Consider the following 26076-nt stretch of genomic DNA (forward strand, 5'->3'; position numbering starts at 1 on the left):
CCATGTTTTCTTCCAAAATTGCTATTTTGCGGAGGGATTATTAGGGGGAAGAGCAACATTTTGAGCCAAAATCGGGGACAGTTGAGAGGTTGGCTATGCCTAATTCTATAAAGCAATTTATTTGCATGTACCTCTCAACCTGTTAATGCAGTAAATCTGAACAAGGCCAAATATATTGGGGGCACATATAAACAGTACTAAAATTGCTCTTGTATAAATTGAGACAGTTGATAGAACAGCTCTTACTTTAACATGCATTTTTCTGAAGGTTATGAAGTCTGAAACTCAGTGTATCATTATTTAGTGACTTAATTCCTAAATGATTTGCCAGAAAACTACAAATTTTATGAAGAACAAACCAAAAATAAGAAGCAAAAATCTATTCATTTTTTGAAAATCTGGACAGTTGGGAGGTATAGTTCAGCTGGGCCTGTCTGAGTTTGCTGCCCTTCCCCCCTGACAAAATCATGGTTGAATGGAGCCTCTGCAGCCATTCCAATGAACCATTACTTGGCTATTTCACTCCATTTACCATAAACACTAATGTGCACACTGCTTTACTTCTATGATGAGTTGGACTTCATTTGAAAGTTTTATTTTGTATTTTACAGCACAAACACTAAGTCATCTGCTAAACAAAGCAATACAGTCTCACAATGAAAACTTAGCATTAAAACTTCTCTGCCCTTGAAACTCACATTCATTGAAACAGCATTGAAACCCACATTCAAAGAAAATACATTTTGCCAGTGGCAGATAAAGATTAATTTTGGGCTGTTTTCAAATCATAGGCCCCTTGCATATGAAACATACATGTGCTCTTTGATACACCTTCCTCATTGTACTAAAATTATATTCCTTGTACAATACAGTACAGTTGTTAGAGGGTGTTTTAAATTTGTTTTGAACATTTTTCCAGTAAGCAATGAAACAAAACGCATGCACCCATAATGGCAAAATGGCCCAGTTCAGAACATTTATCATAAAAAGTCTACTCAGACTTCCACAGTCCACATTATTAGTAAATATGCACAATTCTACAGTCCACCATTATTAGTAAATATGCACAATTCTACAGTCCACCATTATCAGTAAATATGCACAATTCTACAGTCCACCTTTATCAGTAAATATGCACAATTCTACAGTCCATTATCAGTAAATATGCACAATCTCTGAAGTAAAAGTCATCTAAATAATTCCACATTAAAGAAATCTGTAACTAATGAAGAGGTTGCTGCTAGCAATCACCATTATATTTCATGGTTTCATCGAAAAATAAAGTGTCTGTTGCCCCTCAGGAATAAATTGCCTACATTACATTAAAAACTGATAAGCTAGTAATAATATTGCAAGAGGAAATGGATGGCAAACTGATAACAGACTCATAGTTAGTATCTTCACCAAGGAGAACATTCTCAGTACGGCAGCATCCACCCCTTGTGGGAGTAAAGCCCACAGCCTTCTGCATCAAAAGCAAGTACACAACCTGTTGTGCTATTAACAAGGCAAAACACTAAACTTCTGTTCCCCTGCAGCTCTCAGCTCCTTGTAAAATCTACTCAATACTCAACTGCATCTCAACTTCGCAGCACAAGAAAACTGGAAAAAGCCAAAATGTATTTGGGGTCAAAAGCCCAAAAACCAGGGACACATTAAACATTGCTTGTATAATCTTGGAAAGTTGCTAGAATAAAATGCTGTGTTACCACTACTGCCAAGGTCCCTGAGCAAAACAGTCAAAGTAACATACCACTACGCCAAGTCAGCTGCTATGTAAAAGAGAGGAAGACTGAAACTTAAATGGCTATCATTTAATGAATTCAGTTCTCACCATAGCTGACAACCTCTTAGTACAAAACACCTGGACAAACCCAGTAATGAGGGAATACAGCCCTCAAACATATTCAGTGAATTCAGTTCTTGCCATAGCTGCCAACCTTAGCACAAAAACCTGGACGAAGCCAATAATGGGGGAATACAGTCCCAAAAATAGGGACAAATTTCAAATATTCATCTTACAAACTTAGAAAATTGCTAGAAAAAAAGGTTGTGTTACTATGTATTCTGAAGAACATGAAGTCTGAAATTCAAATGCCTGTCAATTTTACTGCTGACAGAACAAAAACAATTTTCAGCAGAGACCCAGGGATTAATACTGCAGACACGTCTTTGTAAAATGACAGGGCACCAGAGCAAATCCACACAAACACAGGGAGGAGATGCAGACTCCACACAGAAGGCACCCCAGCCAAGAATCAAACCAGAAAACCTATAGCTGTGAGGCAACAATACTACCACTGCACCATCAAATAGAAAAGGAATTAAACATTCAGAAACCTGAAGTCTGAAATTCAAATGCCTGTCAATTTTATTTAACATTTGTTAATCAGGACAGTCTGACTTGGAACAAAAAAAAAATTTTCAACAGAGGCCCAGGAAGAAATAATGCAGACATGTTTTTGTAACATGGGAGGTCACAAAAGCAAACCCACACAAACACAGGGAGAAGATAAAGACCCCACAAAGAAGGCACCCCAGCCAAGAATCAAACCTGAAAACCTGCAGCTGTGAGGCAACAATGCTACCACTGCACCATCAAATATCAAGCACTGCAATATTTACAAACCACAGATATTATGAGGAACAGATCAGATCAAATATGAAGCAAAAATCTGCAATTTTTTTTTTTTTTTACAAATGGTGGTGGGTAGGGAATTCAGGTCTTTAACACCTGCATACAAGGTACAGGGTTCAAGCCTGAGGTATTCCCTATCACCCACACACACACACACACACACACACACACACACACACACACACACACACACACACCTGTAGTAGCAAACCACAAAAACTAAATATACTGCACTGGGTGCCAAACCATCATTATGAGAGTCCAATCAAGACAAAATGAAGTGTAGAAGAATAAAAATATTTCAATGCATTGGCTGCATGACAGCTTAATATCTAGATGGAAACAAAAAGGTTGTGAGGCATGAAAAAATAAATTACTTTTTTAAATACATTAATGGAATGCCAGTCAAAATCAAGTATAAGAAAAACAAGCAGCACTCAATTCAAACCACTTCTTGCACTGCAGTTCTAATTATAATTTATATTCAGCTCTATTAAAGTAACAAGTAACATGCTGAAAGTAGAAATCTCTGATGCCCCCACTTGTAAAAATGTTCCTTATCCAAAAAAAAGACCTGCTGCCTGACATCTACTTGTTTCATGGGGAAAACATGATCAAAGTAAAAAATGAAAAGCAAACAAGAAATAAGCCCAAGATACATTGCTTAAAAGGATTACTGTACAGGTTATGGACCACGCGATTGGCATTCGGTTTACGGGTAAAGCCTGCAGAGATGACTGGAAGTCTCCAAGTGTAATGAGACTCTTAATGTAATTCTATCCTTTATTACAAATACTGGCATATGCATTTCAATGCCCAAGGCTTATACATTATCTAATTAAGTATTCTCTACATGGCAACAGAAAGGCTTTCAATGTTGGCAATTCTTTAACAGTATGCTTATTAAAGCTTACTTGCATCTTGCAATCTCAGCCAAGCTTACCTGATGGTCATTAATGTATTGCTACTTAAACACAGAGCAACAGGCACTTTGAGTAATAAGCATAAATCAACAGTACAAAAAATATGCAGAAACCAGACCATTCTGTAAAAATCAAGGACAGATGAAAAGCCACTCTAGTACTTGTGTCTACCTTGAATGGGTGGGATTCTCTGCACACTTACACTGCATAACTACTCCTTGCCTTGCTTCGACACATCCAGAGTCACTACATGGGGGAGTGGGGTGCAACAAGTATGTCACAGTTTGAAATGTCTATGGCTGACTTGTGATGGCCCTGACACATTTGTCACACCTCTCAACCTCAGAGCAAGAAATCTGGACAAAGCCATACAAAGAAATGGGACAGAGGCCCAAAAATAAGGCCAATTTTTAAAATATTGCTCTTATAAACTTAGAAAGCTAATAGAGGTCTTGCATTAGTATGAATTTTCTGAATGGTATGAAATCTGAAACTCAAATGTCTGTCATTATTTTCTAACTTCAGTCTTTAATTATTTGTCACTAATTTGCCAAAAACACAATTTTATGAAAAATGGACCAAAAATGTGATGTAAAAATATAAAATAGCAACACAATACAGCTAGGAACCTGTCAAAGAAGGGACACTTTAATATTAGTACTGCTAACTTGATCAGCTGACAAAATAAAATAATCTACATGCATTTCTGAAATAAAAGTAATCTGATTATTACAGTTATTTCTTAATTATAAACCCTCCATGTTTTCTTCCAAAATTGCTATTTTGTGGAGGGATCATTAGGGGAAGAGCAACATTTTGAGCCAAAATCAGGGACAGTTGAGAGGTTTGGCTATGCCTAATTCTATAAAGCAATTTATTTGCATGTACCTCTCAACCTGTTAATGCAATAAATCTGGATAAGGCCAAATATAATGAGGGAACATATAAACAGTACTAAAAATTGCTCTTGTATAAACTGGAACAGTTGATAGAACAGGTCTTATTTTAGCATGCATTTTTCTGAAGGTTATAAAGTCTGAAACTAGTGTGTCATTATTTAGTGACTTAATTCCTAAATGATTTGCCAGAAAACCACAAATTTTGAGGAACAAACCAAAAATAAGAAGCAAAAAATCTATTCATTCTTTGAAAATCTGGACAGTTGGGAGGTATAGTTCAGCTGGGGCTGTCTAAGTTTGCCACCCTTCCCCCTCACAAAACCATGGTCGAATGGAGCCTCCCCCTGCAGCCATTCCAATGATCCATTACTTTGCTATTTCACTCCATTTACCATAAACACTAATGTGCATACTGATTTCCTTCTATGATGATTTGAACTTCATTTGAAAGTTTTATTTTGCATTTTACAGCACAAACACTAAGACATCTGCTAAACAAACTTGGCATTAAAACTTCTCTGCCCTTGAAACTCACATTCATTGAAACAACATTAAAACCCACATTCAAAGAAAAGTACATTTTACCCGTGGCAGATAAAAATTAATTCTGGGCTGCTTTTAAATCATAGGCCCCTTGCATATGAAACATACATGTGCTCTTTGATACACCTTCCTATTGCTTTGAACATTTTTCCAGTAAACAATGAAACAAAACTGCCCAATTCAGAACATTTCCATCATAAAAGTCTACTCAAACTTCTACAGTCCACTATTATCAGTAAATATGCACAATTCTACTGTCCACCATTATCAGTAAATAATATGCACAATCTCTGAAGTAGTAAAAAAGTCATCTAAATAATTCCACTTTAAATAAATCTGTAACTAATGAAGAGGTTGCTGCTAGCAATCACCTTTATATTTCATGGCTTCACCGAAAAATAAAGTGTCTGATGCCCCTGAGGAATAAATTGCCTAAATTACATTAAAAATAAGCTAGTAATATTGCAGTAGGAAATGGATGGCAAACTGATAACAGGCTCATAGTTAGCATCTTAACTTTCAGTACAGCAGCATTCACCCCTTATGGGAGTAGAACCAACAACCTTCTGTATTAAAAGCAAGTACACAACCTGTTGTGCTATTAGCAATGTGAACTAACTTAGCATAATCAGCACTAAACTTCTCTTCCCCTGCAGCTCTCAGCTCCTTGTAAAATCTACGCAATACTCAACTACATCTCAACTTCACAGAACAAGAAGTCTGGAAAAAGCCAAATTTATTGGGGTGGGTCAAAAGGGCAAAAACCAGGGACACATTAAACATTGCTTGTATAATCTTGGAAAGCTGCTAGAATAAAATGCTGTGTTACCATCATACATTTTACTGCCAAGGTCCCTGTGCAAAATAGTCAGAACAACATACCACTATGCCAAATCACCTGCTTTGTGAAAGAAAAATGCTGTGTTACCACAGTACATTTTACTGCCAAGGTCCCTGTGCAAAACAGTCAAGAGCAACATACCACTACACCAAATCAGCTGCTTTGTGAAAGAGAGGAAGACTGAAACTTAAATGGCTATCATTTAATGAATTCAGTTCTCACCATAGCTGTCAACCTCATAGCACAAAACACCTGGACAAACCCAGTAATGAGGGAATACAGCCCTCAAACATATTCAGTGAATTCAGTTCTTGCCATAGCTGTCAACCTTAGCACAAAAAACCTGGACAAAGCCAATAACAGGGTATTACAGTCCCAAAAATAAGGACAAATTTCAAATAGTCATAAACTTAAAAAAATGCTATAATAAAAGGTTGTGTTACTATATATTTATTGCTAGAATAAAAAGTTGTTTTACTATGTATTTTCTGAAGAATATGAAGTCTGAAATTCAAATGCCTGTCAGTTTTACTTCTGACGGAACAAAAACAATTTTCAGCAGAGGCCCAGGGAGAAATACTGTAGACACATGTCTTTGTAAAATGGCAGGACACCAGAGCAAATCCACACAAACATAGGGATAAGATGCAGAATCCACACAGAAGACACCCCAGCCAAGAATCAAACCAGAAAACCTATAGCTGTGAGAAAACAATACTGCCACTGCACCATCAAATATGTAAGGAAGTAAACATTCAGAAACCTGAAGTCTGAAATTTAAATGCCTGTCAATTTTTTAATCAGGACAGTCTGACTTGGAACAAAAAAAAACAATTCTCAGCAGAGGCCCAGGAAGAAATAATGCAGACATGTCTTTGTAACATGGGAGGACACAAAAGCAAACCCACGGAGAAGATACAGACCCCCCCCACAAAGAAGGCATCCCAGCCAAGAACCAAACCCAAGAACCTACAGCTGTGAGGCATCAATGCTACCACTGAACCATCAAATTTCAAGCACTGCAATATTTAAAAACCACAGATATTATGAGGAATAGATCAGATCAAATATGAGGCAAAAATCTGCAATTTTTTACAAATGGTGGTGGGTAGGGAATTCAGGTCTTTAACACCTGCATACAAGGTACAGGGTTCAAGCCTGAGGTATTCCCTACCACACCACCATGAGTCTAATCACCAGTACATCCCACCTGAGGCATTTACACACACACACTGAGGTATTCCCTACCACACCACCATGAGTCTAATCACCAGTACATCCCACCTGAGGCATTTACACACACACACACACACACACACACACACACACACACACACACACACACACACTCCTGTAGTAAATCCCTGTCTGCAAAACCACCATACATCCAGTAAGTAAATCCTGATGAGACTGCAGCAGAAATCCCGCGCAAATCCGACCCTGCCCGTCGTGAACTCCAATCCAGATCCTTACCCTGTAGCAAACTCCAATCCGATCCTTACCCTGATGTGTTTCCCCAGGCAGTCTAAAACTGCATAGACTTGTGGGAGCGCTCCTGTCCATGATTCTCAATCAGGACTGCTGTGCGCATGCTCCATGCGCTAGACTGTCTCTGCAGCATGCGTGAAATTTAAATTTTTTTTATTTTTATTTTATCAGTAGTTTGAAGTTGAGGGGGCTGCAGTCCGGCAGTCCGATAGCACAGGCCGCCCCTGGTACCAAGAAAGACATTGCAAGTAACTTTTAATGACTGTTTGCTATTAAAGATTTACCCTAATATTTTCCATGGAGGGTGCCCCCCATGCTCCCCCTACTTAATACTCTTCCATCCAACTTGCTACAACTCAGAGGTTAAGACAAAAGGATGTTTTTGAATTTTGGTCTCAGAACTGTATCATTTAAGTTTACAAAATTAGGAACACATTCCCAAAACCATACTTAAAAGCAATTTATATATATCTAACTGTATGCTGCACTGAAAATCACTGAAACTTATGGATAGCTTTCCGATTTCTTTAGCAATAGGCAATGATTAAATATATTTTGTTTACTATGATTGTAAATCTCAACTAAACCTCAGTATGTACTCCTGAGAGACATGCCACAGTAATACATTTTGTGTCATTAACCAATTACTTCAACACTTGCTTTAGTTTTCTTTAATGAAGACTTTGATCACTAGTGACTTACAAAATATAAAGGATTACGATTGAGTCACCCAACATAATCAGCTTATTATGTATTTGAGACACGGATGCCAAGAAATTCAACTCGAGAGTGAAGCTCAAGAGGTGAATCGTGGCATCCATGTTGAGAACACATAATAATAGGCTATTATCAAAAAGACTCAATCATAATTCTTTGTAGTGCATGGAGTTTTATCTGCTCCATGTACTACTAGTTACAGAAAGGTGCTTAAAAGTCATTAAGATCAGGTCTCATGCTATAGAAGAGCTTAAATGTTTTGTCTTTTTGGCAATATTGGAGTGTAATCACCATGCTCCATGTACTACAATCTTCTTCTTTCAGATTTTCCCGGTTAGGGGTCACCACAGCGGATCACCTGTCCGCTCATGATTGGCAGTGGAGAGTTTTACGGTGTTGAGTTGCCAGCCCAGCACTCAACCTACCACAGAAGGCACACACATGCAGGTACTCACACCTAGGGCCAATTTGGAGTGTGCAATCCACCTACAGCATGGGATGTGGGAGGAAACTGGAGCACCCAGAGGAAACCCACACAACCACAGGGAGGACATGCAGACGCTGCACAGAAGGCACCCCAGCCGAGGATCGAACCAGAGAACCTCTTGCTGTGACTACAATAATATAATTAAATCATTTTACTGTTCATAAGAAAGAAAGATCCGAAAACTCAGAACTGACAAATGTTAAGTAGTGGGTCAAAAAGGCAGACCCTACATACAACAATGTATGCCCTGCCTGATTCAGTATTTGGGATATCAGGATTTCTTTGCCTGTATGTGTAGTCCAAAATCTCTGAAAGAAAACAGAGAATTTATAAGCTAGCTTTCTAATAATAAAAATATATCCGCATCTTATTTATTGTAACTCCTTTTACACCCAACCCTTTATTCATTGTAACTCCTTTTACACCCAACCCTGCCATACAAAAAAGAATACAACGATTACACCTTGCTCTTACAAAATTATTTATGAAACATCCTAAAGAAAAGTTTGTCAAAGACCAGTTTGCCAAAGCTTGTTTTGCTGATGTGGAAAGAGTGAACATATAATTCACTGTGGGCTTTGTGTGCTCTGTGGAAAAGCCTCCTACACCCATGCAGAGGTTGTACCTTCTGTAACCTCCTTAACTATTTTAATTATCTCTGTGATCACCAAACTTTAGGATATGTTCTAAAACTCACATGAGCTTCACTGAATTGGTCATAAAAGGACAGGGAAACACCAAAGAAGTTTAATACCATGTAAGTACTGCCACCTTCCGATTTATTATGTTCCCGGTGTGTCCCCTCAGAAAACTAAGGGAATGGTAGGATAACATTTGCATTTTAAGTGCAGATCATTCTACCTTGTACACTTCCTTTTCACTGGCTATTATGTTTCTTTGGATATTGATACCTTGTAAACTACTGTCTGTTTTTTTGGAAGTTGATAAAGGCCTATACCTCAGACCCAGAGGGTAACTCTTAATACTCAGTCAGAAAAATGCAACATACAATAAATATAACTTTTTAAAGTCGCATTGCATCTGTGCAGGATGTTTTTACTCACAGTTTCCTGCACAGAAACTGACATATATTATGACAGCACTATAATTTCACCTATAATGTCACTGTTTTCAAACTGGCACCAACCAGAATATTAGCTAAAGATGAATTCATGATCATACCTCCAAGACTAATTAAGTCCATTATGCATACTGTCAAAAGTTTAATGCAGGAAAATGGTCAATGTATATGAATATGCAGAGAATACTAAAAATAAAAGTAGTGTTGGCTCAACAAGGCCCAAAATTATATATGTATCAGTAGAAAATAGAAACTCTGCAAACAAAGACATGAAACTCTGTGAAGGTAAATGATTCCCTTCTGATTCTATATGGCTGAAGAAGTCATTTACTAGTGACAAAAGTGTTTTCTGTTGAAAATAAAAGTATATCATTGTTTCCTCTGGAGTTTTCTGAATTTGCTGTTTCTGTATGCACTGAAATTTTAACCATTATGCATTCATTAGCAGAGTGAAAGGAACTCCCTACACTACAACATTTTACTTTAAACCATTAAGTGGATATTAGAAATTGCACAACGGAAATAAACCATGAAGCAAAGGGTAACTAGAGAAAAAACTTACCATAAATGAGTACTGGCATGAAATATCCTGCTGGCATGGGCATTGTTGTAGCTAATATGAGCATCCAGAACTGCAAAAAGAAAATATGCTAATTTAACTCCTAATATCACATTTTGTATTCTTCTGTTAGAAAAAAAAAATGTCATGTCAGGCTTGCCTTTAAAATTGAGAAGTCATCCTCTTTGGAAATGTGTGATTTTTTCAAACAGTGACTCTACTTATAGTGGGATGTTTTTCCTGTATATGACTGTACCCATTATAGTCACAGGTTAATGCTAAGGTTATCTGTGAGACACATGAAAACTCATTTGGTAAAAGACTATGCACTCTCCACATTAAGCAAAATACTTTGTCTAATCAAAAAACAAGGCTGATCATAATCCTGCTGGCACATGTCATAGTGACAGTAAACAGGTGAAGCTGTTCGCTTCCACACAACTCCTAAACAGAAAAGTGGAACTACAGTAAGTACTGAATGTAGACGTAACTTGGTCTGTTACCTTTATATAAAATTCCATTTTAGGACTGTTCTGGCATGCATTTCTCATTTTAAAATTTACAGTAAATATTTACTGTGTCTAAACATCATCATCTTTTTTATATATCGTTAATTAATGATGCTTTCTAGGCACAAGTGTCCAGTTTTAGGGGGACACCGGAATACTTTTTGATTACATGATTTACTCAGTCACATACCTTATGAGTTGAAACTGAAGGATTTATACCCAAGACTATAGGATAAAGCTTTATTATCAGCACACGGCATTTATTTTCTGATCTAAAGTGCTGCTACTGCTTTAAGTACATGGGTATCATCTGCAACTACAAACTCTGCATAGTTACAGATGGTGGTGATCATTGAACTGTCCAGTAGGTGTGTCTTTAAGAGTCCCATATGGCTAGCAAGGAATGTCACATGACTCTGTCTTCCTTAGCTAGTTACTGCTACTACACTAAATGGTATGGCTGCTGACCTACCAGCTCCTGTGCTGACAAAGTAATACTGAACCTGCAATGCATAGTTTCATAGTGGGATCACAGAAGTCTCTTTAGCTTTGATGTTTCAGCAGTTTTGCAGTTTGGGTGTCTAGTTAAGTTTGTTTCAATTGCAGCCTGAAAATTCTCTGGATTTGAAATCTGCAACAGTACTGTATATTCAATGAATTCATTGGATCACAGGTATGCATATATGTAGGTATGCATGTTTGTTAACCAAGATTAGGGTCACAACTGTCATTCCTTACACAGGACAGTCCTTGTTTGGGCGGTTGTCTTGCTAAAAGCATGAACAACTGCAAATAAGATGAGATTTTAGGGCAAAAATATGTTTTATGTTTCCAACACCTCCTCTAGATCAGTCTCTTACTCCCACTACAAACTGTCAATCAGAACTAACCCTCACTCCTCATTAAGAAATACTAAATTACTACACAAACTAACTAAACTGTATCTTCACCTACTCCACAAACTCATTCGCTGTGGTGACATTCACCCTAATCCAGGACCCACCACAAAACCCTACACAGACTCTAATCAGCCAAACGCCCTATACTATAGACCTACCTCCTCTCTCCTCTCCATTAACATAAATGCAAGAAGTACACTTAACAAAATCCAGGACCTTCACGCTCTTCTAGCTGTATATAAACCAGAAATAGCAGTGCTAACATAAACATGGCTTAAATCAGAACACCATAATAATGAGATTACAGCCCCTGGCTATAACATAATACGCAGAGATAGAGTAGAGAAAAAGGGAGGTGGTGTAACAATATTGTTCCAAAATCATCTCACCATTGAACAAATTGATTATAACATCCAAGAAATCAGAGATGTTGAACTAATCCTTGTCAAATTAAAACTTAACACAAACAAACATATCATTATTGCAGGTGGCTACATTCCACCAGGCAATAACACTACTATAATGGAAAACCTGCTAAATTGGATCTCAAACTCCATGCCACAAGAAACTGTACTGTTAGGTGACATTAATATTGACTGATTGAACTGCTCTAGCCACACTCCAATTACTCACATTAACCTCCATAGAGTTACCCTAATTATATCCACCGCAACCAGAACAGACAAAACCTCAAAACGCAAATCCATCTTAGACTAGATTCTGTTATCTGACCCCACTTTAGCATAGCACTCTAGCTGTCTACCTGACAGTCTAAGTGATCATCAACCAACCTACCTAATTCGGAACAGACCCCATTACATAAGCCAACCCAACCTCAGAGTAATACGTAACAAAAAGACCTTTAAAACATCAATTCACTACAAAGCTGTAATTGGACACCCCTAAAACTACTATCTCTAGATGACGCCGTACAGTACTTTAACTCCACTTTCCTGCAAATCCTAAACTGTCATGCCCCCTCCAGAACTATAAGACTAAAAGCTAACTATGCTCCATGGCTAACTAAAGATACAAAGACTACAATGAAAGAGAGGGATCTCGCCTGGAGTTGATATCAAAAGAACAAAACCAGTAATCTGAGGCAAACCTACCAAGAACTTTGAAACAAAGCCAAAAAACAAATCAAACTAGACAAAAGTAACTACTACAAAAACATGCAGGAAAAATATGCCAACAACCCTAAGAAATTTTGGGCTACAATAAATGGCATAATCCACCAAGGTAAAGCCACCACCCCAACCCCGGTACTGCCAAACAACCATGACAACATTCCCACAGAATTTAACAAGTTCTTTACAGAAACAGTCCAAACCCTTACCAATGCCCTCAATATCACTAGTATCCCTATACCAGGTGCTAGCAAAACCCACCCTACTATTCAAAACAATACCACCAACTTTTCCCTACATCCTGTACCAACTAAAATTATTTCAAAGCTCCATAAGAAACTCAAACCAACCACAATAGCTGCTGACACCCTACCAGCCGAATTCCTTCAGATAGCAGCAGACACCTTAGCCTATCCTGTGTCCATCCTCATAAACAGGTCACTTGCAGAATTCAAAGCCCCCACCCTGTGGAAAACATCACACATTATTCCACTGCACAAAGGGGGCAACTCCTTAGAACTTACCAACTACTACCCAATCGCAATACTCTCACCTCTATCCAAGATATTAGAGAGAGTTGTACATTCCCAACTACTTCGGTACCTCTTACAAAACAACTAATCTCCAAAACTCAGCATGGCTTTCGACCATCCCACAACACCACCACGGCATTACTATCATTTACAGATATAGTTAACTACAATAGAAACAAGGGACTATTTGCATCTTCCATTTTCTTAGACTTATCTAAAGCCTTTCGCATGGTAGACCATAACATTCTTCTCCAAACTTTATCTACCCTAAGCCTCAGCCCCTCCACTATATCATGGTTTACTAGCTACTTATCTGGTCGACAGCAGGCAGTCCTATGGCATGACCAGCTGTCCCCCCTGCTACCAGTGTCCATAGGTGTCCCTGAAGGATCCATCCTTGGCCCACTATTGTTCTCACTATTCACCAACCAAATCAAGCCCTCCTCACTCACAGCATCAGTAGTACAATACGCAGATGACACCACCCTTATAAGTGCCGCCCCCACATTAAAGGAACTGCAAATCCTCACCCAAAACACTTTTACTCTAGCCAAAACATGCTTCACAAACATCAAGCTTATTCTTAACCCCAAAAAAACTAAATTAATTATTTTCGGCCCAGGTCATGCCGCCCCCCCCCCCCACAACAGTTTCACCATTCACTCCAAAGACAACATTCAAATCACTCCAACTGCACACACTAAACTGTTAGGTGTAGAAATAGTCAATAACCTCAAATTTGACATTCATATAGCACAAACCATTAAGAAAGGTAATAAAAAACTAGGACTCTTCTATAGGAACAAACACTTTAAACAAACCAAAGCTACTATTGCAAGAACTCATCTCTTATCCATCCTTCTCTATGCCTCTCCCATCCTTACTAATCTCCGTCAGAGTGATCTGAACAAAATGGAATCTTGTTATAACAAAATAGCCAAGTTCGCTACTGAAACCTCATACAAATCCCACCACTGCCTCGCCCTTAACTAACTCAATTGGCTCAAGCTACCTCAACTACTTCTGTTTAAGCAACTCACAATAGCGCATAATCTCTTCTACCTTCCAGAAAAAAACCCTGCACTTCAAAATATAATTAACCCCCTCAACCCTACCAGAGCCTTACGATCTAGTTCTCAGAACCTAATAAGCATTATCAGACACAAAAATGTTGCTGGCAAATCTCTCTTTGCCTGCACTATTGCCAAAATCTGGAACTCACTACCTAGCCAAATAACCTCCACTACTTCCACTATTCAATTTAAGAAACTCCTGAGAACCCATTTCTCAAACAATTGGCTTTGTTCATGCAAATCCCCAGGTTAATTTGCACCAATACCATCTTCAAGGATTCTACTAAAGGTCCCCTAATTCCTTTTACTGTAAAGCTTAATAATCACTGGTTATTTCTGTAATAAAATATTGAGAGTACTCATAATTTAGAAAGACAAAAAAAAATTCTTATTTATATTTTATATTCTATATAAACCCTACTATTACAATGTTGTATGCTGACTTTACTAAAGGAATTGTTAATCTATATATAACTTATGTTTCTATGGAACCTATATCTCTGTATGATATTCTTGTATAATTTCTTTGACAATGCTATTGGAGCTTTTCTCCCCGGGCCTCCGCTGAAAATGGATATGTGTCCAGTCGGACTTTCCTGGTTAATAAATGTAAAAATAAAATAAAATAATATACATTGAAACAGCTCTATATGACATTAAACAAAAGAAGCAGCTCACATTTTATATTCCTGAGCTTTTATTTTGGCAAAAAGTGAAGACCAGTCCTTTGTAGTGGTTGTGAGCATGCTGTGCCTTGCAAAGTTTAACACTTCCTTAAAAAGTGCCCCACTGTATACATTTGAGAAGATGAAGACCCTAACCAGGTTACAACACTGATCCACAAGTACTGTTCTCAGGTTCAGACCAGGGATACAGAGTTGGTTAGAAGGAAGCAGTTTACACACAGAAAGGCGAATATCTTATATAAACTGAGTAAATGAGGAAAAACATACTTGATACAACAGTTTGTACTGTAAGTGAGACAACTGTCACATGTATAATTTATACTTACACATATTTATAATAAAAAAGGAGGAATTAGAAGGTTGCTAAATATTTACAGTTTGGAAGAATTTGGGGTAGAAGACAGGGGGACAGATTCCAAAAGAGTTACTCTCAGTTTGTTTGCCATAATTCCAGAAGACTTGCTGTCAGTGTAAATGACTTACTTTTGTGTAAAGCATATTTATAAATATGCTTCCAAAAAGTTTGCTATCAGCCTGCTCTCTGCGTAAGTGATCACTTACACTAAGAGCAAGTCTTTTGGAATCAGACCCAGGAAGTACAAGGGAAACATGATAGAAGAAAAAGAAGAGTGGGGAATGAGAGTGCTTAAAGATGGAAGATAAAAACGATTAGCATATGAAGGGGTCATAGCAAGTTAGATAATATCACACTTATAGGAATGCAGATGGATGTAGCCTACATAATAATTCTATGTTGTTTTAGGTCACTAGAGTGGAGGTTGGCAAATGATGGAAGGAGAGTAACAAATGGGCTATTATAGAACCTAGTTTATCCCCATGATGGAAAGCAAGGTCATTGAGCTTCATTTAAATAGATATTTTTTTTTTACCACAAAAGACAATTTTGAGTAGTTGAGGATAGATTTATACTGTGTTGGGAGGGGGGGCAAAAATTGCCTGGTCTTTGGATCAAGCACTGAAGGAGGCTGTGGAGCACAGCTTGTTTTGGGGTGGTCTGAAGTTTTGGATCTGTAGCAGGGCTGAATCTTATATTACAAAACTTAGAGCTTTCAGATAGTCTGCTAGTGAATAAGTAAAAGATGTTTAGGTTGAAAAGCTTATAAACAAGAAAAGCTATTAAAAGTGTAGTTCTTTGATGGATTGGGAAACACTTGGCTTTAAACAAAGCAGGACAGTGAGTTTCTCATTTTGTGGAGAGTGTCTTAAATGTGCAAATATTATATGCAGTAAGGTCTGGAGTGGCACAAGTAATTTCTGAAGGTGAGGTGATGATGGGGAGTCCATATTCTGACTGTAGGAGAAGAACCTTTTCCCTGTGGCAGATGATTTTGTAAGAGTAAGGAAGTGAAGAATTGTTTTGTTACCCAGAAAACTATTTTTTGCTTTGAATCGAGTTATTTGAGTGTGGTGTTTAAAATTTGGGTTGAGCCAGGTGCCTAGGTATCTGTCGTGTTGGACAATTCCAATGGGCTCTAGGCCTTTGTGGACAATAATCACATTATCTGGAGCTTTGGCTGTTCTTTGAGGTACACCAAACAGCATGGTTGTTATCTTTTGGCACTGAGGAGAAGTTTATGTTCCTAAGGCCAAGTTGAGAGAAAGCTGGCATCTGTTCAAGCAGCATTTATATGTGAGTAGTGTTGTACAGTGGCTGGATCTATAAATCACCTTGTTACCTGCAAAGACGATAATGAAGATATGGGAGAGGACAAAAGGAAACTTGTCAAAGAACAAGAAGTATATACATCTCTGTGGAGCTCCCTTGCAGACTGAAAGGCTGAGGAGGTACACCTGATTTCAACGTTTAAGTCTCTATCGGTCAGAAAGGATCTGAACCATTTTATTACCAAGTTACTGATGCCTGTAGAGAACATAGCTTTTATTAGGAGAGTGTGGTCTACCAAGAATAACACATTTGTAAGAAAGAAAATGAATGCAGGGACTGTTGGTAGGTCTCTGTTTTTATTCTGAACTATGTGATTTTTAGGGTATAGATAGCAGTCATACATCTATCTTTGCAGAAGCCATGTTGATGAGGGTTGAGTGCACATTTGGACATAGTCTGCTAGATGTTTGTTGATCAGTTTTTTTGGGGTGGGTGAAGCATTCTCAGATTAAGTAATATAAAGATGGGATGAAAATTATTGGCTGTTTAAGATTTAGTAGCTTTTGCGCTAGGTATTACTATGTGCTGTCATAAACAACTCTTGGCCAATGAGGTTATTTGCAAAAACATATTGAAAATGTGTTAAAATAATGAAGCAACCATAAGCTGCCAAAATATTTATAGTACAAATGAAGAAAGCTAGCAGCAGAAGCCATTTTGGTTGCAGGAAAATATTACTGGCGGCAAGGTGGAGCTCCATCAAACTCAGATAAACCAAAACAATGCACGTGATTGACAGCTTAGTTCTAAGCAATGAAACACATTGGAAAAACTAATAAAATTCTACAATTCATCTTTGAATGACAACAAACAACAAACTTCAAATGAGATAACCACTACACTATCAGAAAACATGAAACAATACTGTCTGTGACTAATAAGTAACATGCTTGCCTTTGATACTGGTGGGTCAGAAGCTGGGGGTTCAAATGGTATACCAGGTGCTTGGATTCATTTTCCTACACTGACATTGCAGCCATGAGGCAGATGCTGCATTCTTGAGAGTACAAGCCTCTGGTTTCAATATTATACTGAAGTCTTATCTGCCTGACTTGGTGGCAGCTCATATGAATTCATAAGATCAACCAGCACTTAATGAAAAACGTAGATTGAAGTTTGGCATTGCTCCGGCCAAATTTCCCAAAGGTAGCATACAATACTCCACAGATTTCATTTGAAAATAGGTCATATTCCTAGTGAGACTAACCTAGTCAATATAAAGAAGTAAGCAAACAAGAAACAGATAAATATTTTGTTTCCTGTAACAGCAGCTGCACACTAACCACATGTTTAATTCTACTACTAACACTTCTAGCATGACTGGTTTCTCAGGGTGACCTGCAGAGGTTTAGAAGCAATGGGTGTAGAAGTTTAATATTTATAGCACCACTTCCAGACAGTCTGAAAAAAGCAAAGAGCAAGTTGCAACTTTTCCAAATCTGACAGATAATGATGCACTTAAAATGAATACCTTGCTAGATACTCTGTGGGCAATACAAAAGTATTCTACAAACATGTCAAAGGCTTTACATATGAAAACACGATTAACTTTTCTCTTAAAGATAGAAGCACTGTAGTTACAGACTAGAACATAGTCCAGGTTTCCTTGCATGTTTTTGACACCAGGCCAGCTGTCTCTAAAACCGACAGAACTGACCTTAATTCATGCAGGACTAGGTCAATGGAGCTCTAAAAAATCAACAAGGACTCTGCTGCTGGTCCTAATGGATTAAATGATTACTGACCCAGCTACATAAATAGCTTGATTTTGTCATGATTAATTTATTTAAATTATCAACTACATTTGGAACATGAATTTATGACCATATACAGGAAACTTGTTAACATAATTCTGGTAATTAAAGATGGAGAAGCAACTGACCCATCAGACACAGAGCTGTAGCAATTCATTTTGGCATTCAGGAAAACACATCCAATTGGAACCTGTGATGAGTATAAAATAAATAATCATGCTTCAGTCTCTTAATGACAGCATGCAAATTGTAATATGTTTTTTGCTTTAAAGTTAGCAATAAGGTATTAGGAAGTACCCTACTAACACATCACTTCCTTCAAAATGAAAGCTGCTAATACATCGTAATGTCAGCTTGTAAACTGTCACCCTGTTTGGTTGCCCTCTGACTTGTTGCTCAGGGTAACCACTACTTCTGTTAGACCCTTCCTATGTCACTGATTAAATTACATGCCCATTAGCCTTTCTTGCATCCTAGGCAAATTGATTAAAAGCTGATTCTACAAATGGTTCAAACAAACCTGATACTGTGCATGTCAGTTGTCATGGGTTTAGTAGGGGATCCTCTTGTGCCTCAACTTTGATAAGTTTTTATAAACTAGTAGCTTTCTCTATTGATAACAGCATGCCTACTCAAACTATAGTTCTTGATCTGACTAGGGCATTTGGTTTAATTTCCTAGGATATCAATGCTTCCATTATCAATTAGATAAAGGAGTGGTCACATCGTCACTACTCCTATGCCAAAATTAAATATAGTGCCTCAAGCTCAGTTGCAATACACAGAGTCATCCTTTAAGTGTCAATACTTCCCATACTCTGGAACAAGCTGCCCATCTATGTAAAGCAAAGTTCCTCATTAGCACTTTTCAAGAAAAATCTTTATGAGTGTATGGAAAATAGGAACTACACCCCGGGATCACTTCTGTGGCTCTGCTTGACAGGGGCACAAGAAATTAACTTTCTTGGGTGGCTTAAGCCAGGGAACCTTGTTGGCTAGGCTTACTTAGGCACTTGGGCCAATAGCCTAGTACCTACCTATGAGCCTAAGTCTGTGCCTTTTCCTATTTTTCACTTTTTTAATTTCTTCAAGTCTTTTGGGTTTCTAATACCATGATGGGAATGGACCCCATTCCTAAGTCAAAGTAAGATTAAAGTTCATGGAATTAGTATTGTTTCAATCTTTGATGTCAGCCAGATGTGCTTTACCCAACACCTGCAATGTTCCCACCTTTTTACCTTTATGATAACAGAACATAGTAAGTAGATTTGCCAATGGTACCAAAAGCATTCTAGTGGTAATAAGTATGAGCAAAAAACAACCTACCTGAATTCAACAATAAAAAAACATAAAAATATATATTTAGAGAACATGAATCACTTATATCCTTATGCAGTTTTAGCTATAACATTTCCATGATATCATACAGATGCTGGATATCACATTCATAAGGGAACTGCAGTGGGATCTACGGCGGTTCCATGACATCATAGAGATGTTATGGCAAAAGATCACAGGAGGGTTCCACAGCCTGCACTGAGACCATTGCATCCTTTCCAACATAATTTTCAGCCCATATGCTATACGTGCCTTGCAACCTCCTCCCATGGTGACCAGTACTAGAAGATGATCTGTGCAGACTAGTAGCAAGCCTTCCAAGTCAGGTAGAAAACCTGAATTTTACTTTTTTACTCAAAGAATATAAACTTTATTTTACAACAACAGCAGCTCAGCCACTTATAAGAAGTACATTCAATGCTCCATTGATATTTATGTTAATAACATTTGAAATTGTTTCTGAACAAATTAAATCTAAGTTAAAACAACAGACAGAACATTATAATATCAACTTGCATAAGAAAAAAAAAGGATTGCCCTGAGATAACTTGCAGTCAATGAATGTTATGAAGAATATGAAAGGAGATAACGTTGCATGGCTGGTAATAATAGATGTCAGTAGTTATGAAGAATCTGTATCTGCTTTCATGCAATGGTACTATTTATGAGGAAGTGGAGTCAAAGGACATTCATTTAATTTCCCAAGTTACTGATTTATGCCTATTAGAGCTTTTACATCAAGGTATTACTAATATATATATATATATATATATATATATATATATATATATATATTTATTTATTTATTTATTTTTTTATTTAGAAGATTGTCCCTGTTGAAGTGACACCCCAAACTCATTTGCAAAAATGGAATAAAGGGGTTGTGGATGGATGGATGGATGGATGGATGGATGGATGGATGGATGGTTGGATGGATGGATCGATCGATCGATCGATAGTTGGCTGGATGGATGGATGGATGATATAAACTTATTTTTAGTACAGCACTTTCGTGTAGCAGCTTTTCTGGACACTCCAAATATATACAAATCCTTGGATAACATGCCATATAGACTTTTAGTTGCTGCTAGGAACTCTAAAACTGAAGCCCTAGCCATGGTTGTGGACAGCATATCAACTTGTATTGTGCAGCAGGTGTGATAATCCATAAAAGAGACAAATGAGTTTTTTATTTAAGTTAAAAAGTGGCAGTACGTTATAAGTGTAAATATTTTTGCTTGGATGTATGTTCTTTATAATCATTCATTTATCATGACAAATGCCTTACTTGTTCATTCCTTTTTAAAGTTGTGAAATTCTGAACTGATCAGTTGAATTAATTGTGATTTATCTGAAATTATATTAAAGTGCACTTTTTATTTTTCCATCAGTTGACTGGTGTTGTAATGGGGCTTTCATGATGCTTCCTTTTCTCTTAGTTTTTGAAGAATGGGAAAGTAAACAATCCCCTTTTCAAACATGTAAATTCCTTTGTCAGTTTTTGGTAGGATGGTGAGGAAGAATTATCTAGTGTGATTTTTGTCAACAACAAATTCATATATATTTTTTTTTACATTTTAGAGTGAAGTTAGTGCCAATGGGGACTGACTTTTTATGCAAATGTGGAGGCAGATGTAACTAACAGTAGAGTCTATTTATAGATTTATACAAAACCTACTAGGAGATGGTCTGTGCAGACCAGCAACAAGCCATCCAAGTCAGGTAGAAAACTGAATTTGACTTCTTTATTGAAAGAATATAAACATTTTTTTCAACAGCTCAGCCATTTATAAGAAGTATATTCAATCCTTCACAATGCCGCGGTGGTACGGCAGTAGCGTTGTTACCTCATAGTAAGAGGTTCTCCCGTTCGATCCTTGGCGTGGCTTGGGAGTGCCTTCTGTGTGGAGTCTGCATGTCCTCCCCATGGTTGGGTAGTGTTCGAAAGACATGCATCGTAAATGGGTGTGCCTTCGTTGAAGGTTAGGTGTCGAGCTGGCACCTCGGTGTTTCGTAAAAATCTACTGCCAGTCATTAATGGGCCGAAGTTCTGCTGTGGCGACTCCTTACCGGGAAAGAGCCGAAAGACAAACAACAACATATTCAATCCTTCACAGACATTTATGTTAACATTTGAAACTGTTGTTTCTAAACAAATTAGATCTATGTTAAAACAGCAGCCAAAACAATATAATATGAACTAGACTATACAAATCCCTGGATAACAGGTCATATCGACTTATAGTTGCTGCCAGGAAGGACTCTAAAACCAAAGCCCTAGTCATGTTTGTGGACAATATATTAACTCCTGATGTGCAGCAGATAATACATAAAAGATTCAGATGATTCTTTAAGTAAAAATTGGCAGTGTGTTATAAGTGTAAACATTTTTGCTTTGATGTGTGTTCTTTATAATCATTCCTATCTCATGACAAATGCCTTACTTTTGTTCATTCCTTTTTAAAGTAGTGAAATTCTGAATTGGTCAGTTGAATTCATTTGTGATTTATCTGAAATTATCTTAAAGTGCACTTTTTATTTTAGCAATATTTTCCATCAGTTGTCTTGGGTTGCCATGGGGCTTTCATAATGCCTCTTCATTATATCTTAGTTTTTGAAGAATTGCAAAGTATAACTATCCCCTTTTCAAGCATATAAATTCCTTTGTCAGTTTAACTGATGATATATTTTTACTGTAGCAGGATGGTGAGGAAGACTTTTAGAGTGAAGTTAGTGCCCGTGGCGATTGAATTTTTTATGTAAATCTGGAAGCAGAAGTAATTAACAGTATGGTCTATTTATAGATTTATAGAAAACCTACTACTGTTAATAATTACATATTTGCCAGAAGTAGTCATGTGTGTGTGTGTGTGTGTGTGTGTGTGTGTGTGTGTGTGTGTGTGTGTGTGTGTGTGTGTGTGTGTGTGTGTGTGTGTGTGTGTGTGTGCGTGCGTGTGTGTGTGTCTTTGACATCAAATGAGAGACAGAAAGAAAATGAATGCAGGGACTGTTGGTAGGTCTCTGTTTTTATTCTGAACTATGTGATTTTTAGGGTATAGATAGCAGTCATACATCTATCTTTGCAGAAGCCATGTTGATGAGGGTTGAGTGCACATTTGGACATAGTCTGCTAGATGTTTGTTGATCAGTTTTTTTGGGGTGGGTGAAGCATTCTCAGATTAAGTAATATAAAGATGGGATGAAAATTATTGGCTGTTTAAGATTTAGTAGCTTTTGCGCTAGGTATTACTATGTGCTGTCATAAACAACTCTTGGCCAATGAGGTTATTTGCAAAAACATATTGAAAATGTGTTAAAATAATGAAGCAACCATAAGCTGCCAAAATATTTATAGTACAAATGAAGAAAGCTAGCAGCAGAAGCCATTTTGGTTGCAGGAAAATATTACTGGCGGCAAGGTGGAGCTCCATCAAACTCAGATAAACCAAAACAATGCACGTGATTGACAGCTTAGTTCTAAGCAATGAAACACATTGGAAAAACTAATAAAATTCTACAATTCATCTTTGAATGACAACAAACAACAAACTTCAAATGAGATAACCACTACACTATCAGAAAACATGAAACAATACTGTCTGTGACTAATAAGTAACATGCTTGCCTTTGATACTGGTGGGTCAGAAGCTGGGGTTCAAATGGTATACCAGGTGCTTGGATTCATTTTCCTACACTGACATTGCAGCCATGAGGCAGATGCTGCATTCTTGAGAGTACAAGCCTCTGGTTTCAATATTATACTGAAGTCTTATCTGCCTGACTTGGTGGCAGCTCATATGAATTCATAAGATCAACCAGCACTTAATGAAAAACGTAGATTGAAGTTTGGCATTGCTCCGGCCAAATTTCCCAAAGGTAGCATACAATACTCCACAGATTTCATTTGAAAATAGGTCATATTCCTAGTGAGACTAACCTAGTCAATATAAAGAAGTAAGCAAACAAGAAACAGATAAATATTTTGTTTCCTGTAACAGCAGCTGCACACTAACCACATGTTTAATTCTACTACTAACACTTCTAGCATGACTGGTTTCTCAGGGTGACCTGCAGAGGTTTAGAAGCAATGGGTGTAGAAGTTTAATATTTATAGCACCACTTCCAGACAGTCTGAAAAAAGCAAAGAGCAAGTTGCAACTTTTCCAAATCTGACAGATAATGATGCACTTAAAATGAATACCTTGCTAGATACTCTGTGGGCAATACAAAAGTATTCTACAAACATGTCAAAGGCTTTACATATGAAAACACGATTAACTTTTCTCTTAAAGATAGAAGCACTGTAGTTACAGACTAGAACATAGTCCAGGTTTCCTTGCATGTTTTTGACACCAGGCCAGCTGTCTCTAAAACCGACAGAACTGACCTTAATTCATGCAGGACTAGGTCAATGGAGCTCTAAAAAATCAACAAGGACTCTGCTGCTGGTCCTAATGGATTAAATGATTACTGACCCAGCTACATAAATAGCTTGATTTTGTCATGATTAATTTATTTAAATTATCAACTACATTTGGAACATGAATTTATGACCATATACAGGAAACTTGTTAACATAATTCTGGTAATTAAAGATGGAGAAGCAACTGACCCATCAGACACAGAGCTGTAGCAATTCATTTTGGCATTCAGGAAAACACATCCAATTGGAACCTGTGATGAGTATAAAATAAATAATCATGCTTCAGTCTCTTAATGACAGCATGCAAATTGTAATATGTTTTTTGCTTTAAAGTTAGCAATAAGGTATTAGGAAGTACCCTACTAACACATCACTTCCTTCAAAATGAAAGCTGCTAATACATCGTAATGTCAGCTTGTAAACTGTCACCCTGTTTGGTTGCCCTCTGACTTGTTGCTCAGGGTAACCACTACTTCTGTTAGACCCTTCCTATGTCACTGATTAAATTACATGCCCATTAGCCTTTCTTGCATCCTAGGCAAATTGATTAAAAAGCTGATTCTACAAATGGTTCAAACAAACCTGATACTGTGCATGTCAGTTGTCATGGGTTTAGTAGGGGATCCTCTTGTGCCTCAACTTTGATAAGTTTTTATAAACTAGTAGCTTTCTCTATTGATAACAGCATGCCTACTCAAACTATAGTTCTTGATCTGACTAGGGCATTTGGTTTAATTTCCTAGGATATCAATGCTTCCATTATCAATTAGATAAAGGAGTGGTCACATCGTCACTACTCCTATGCCAAAATTAAATATAGTGCCTCAAGCTCAGTTGCAATACACAGAGTCATCCTTTAAGTGTCAATACTTCCCATACTCTGGAACAAGCTGCCCATCTATGTAAAGCAAAGTTCCTCATTAGCACTTTTCAAGAAAAATCTTTATGAGTGTATGGAAAATAGGAACTACACCCCGGGATCACTTCTGTGGCTCTGCTTGACAGGGGCACAAGAAATTAACTTTCTTGGGTGGCTTAAGCCAGGGAACCTTGTTGGCTAGGCTTACTTAGGCACTTGGGCCAATAGCCTAGTACCTACCTATGAGCCTAAGTCTGTGCCTTTTCCTATTTTTCACTTTTTTAATTTCTTCAAGTCTTTTGGGTTTCTAATACCATGATGGGAATGGACCCCATTCCTAAGTCAAAGTAAGATTAAAGTTCATGGAATTAGTATTGTTTCAATCTTTGATGTCAGCCAGATGTGCTTTACCCAACACCTGCAATGTTCCCACCTTTTTTTACCTTTATGATAACAGAACATAGTAAGTAGATTTGCCAATGGTACCAAAAGCATTCTAGTGGTAATAAGTATGAGCAAAAAACAACCTACCTGAATTCAACAATAAAAAAACATAAAAATATATATTTAGAGAACATGAATCACTTATATCCTTATGCAGTTTTAGCTATAACATTTCCATGATATCATACAGATGCTGGATATCACATTCATAAGGGAACTGCAGTGGGATCTACGGCGGTTCCATGACATCATAGAGATGTTATGGCAAAAGATCACAGGAGGGTTCCACAGCCTGCACTGAGACCATTGCATCCTTTCCAACATAATTTTCAGCCCATATGCTATACGTGCCTTGCAACCTCCTCCCATGGTGACCAGTACTAGAAGATGATCTGTGCAGACTAGTAGCAAGCCTTCCAAGTCAGGTAGAAAACCTGAATTTTACTTTTACTCAAAGAATATAAACTTTATTTTACAACAACAGCAGCTCAGCCACTTATAAGAAGTACATTCAATGCTCCATTGATATTTATGTTAATAACATTTGAAATTGTTTCTGAACAAA

General features: G+C 37.5%; 1 protein-coding gene across 2 annotated transcripts in view; it reads right to left on the reverse strand.

Moving 5' to 3' along the window:
• Nucleotides 1–26076, reverse strand: part of LOC122809207 (chloride channel protein ClC-Kb-like) — a 1320353-nt gene that overhangs the window by 734356 nt on the left and 559921 nt on the right. For both annotated transcript variants that reach the window (XM_044080518.1, XM_044080517.1), the window contains one exon: nucleotides 10180–10249. In XM_044080518.1, the coding sequence (XP_043936453.1) occupies nucleotides 10180–10249 (70 nt within the window). The remainder of the gene's footprint in view (nucleotides 1–10179; nucleotides 10250–26076) is intronic.

The sequence above is a fragment of the Protopterus annectens genome, chromosome 8.part0 (genome assembly GCF_019279795.1).
Source record: "Protopterus annectens isolate FY-2018-M chromosome 8.part0, PAN1.0, whole genome shotgun sequence".
NCBI lineage: Eukaryota > Metazoa > Chordata > Ceratodontiformes > Protopteridae > Protopterus > Protopterus annectens.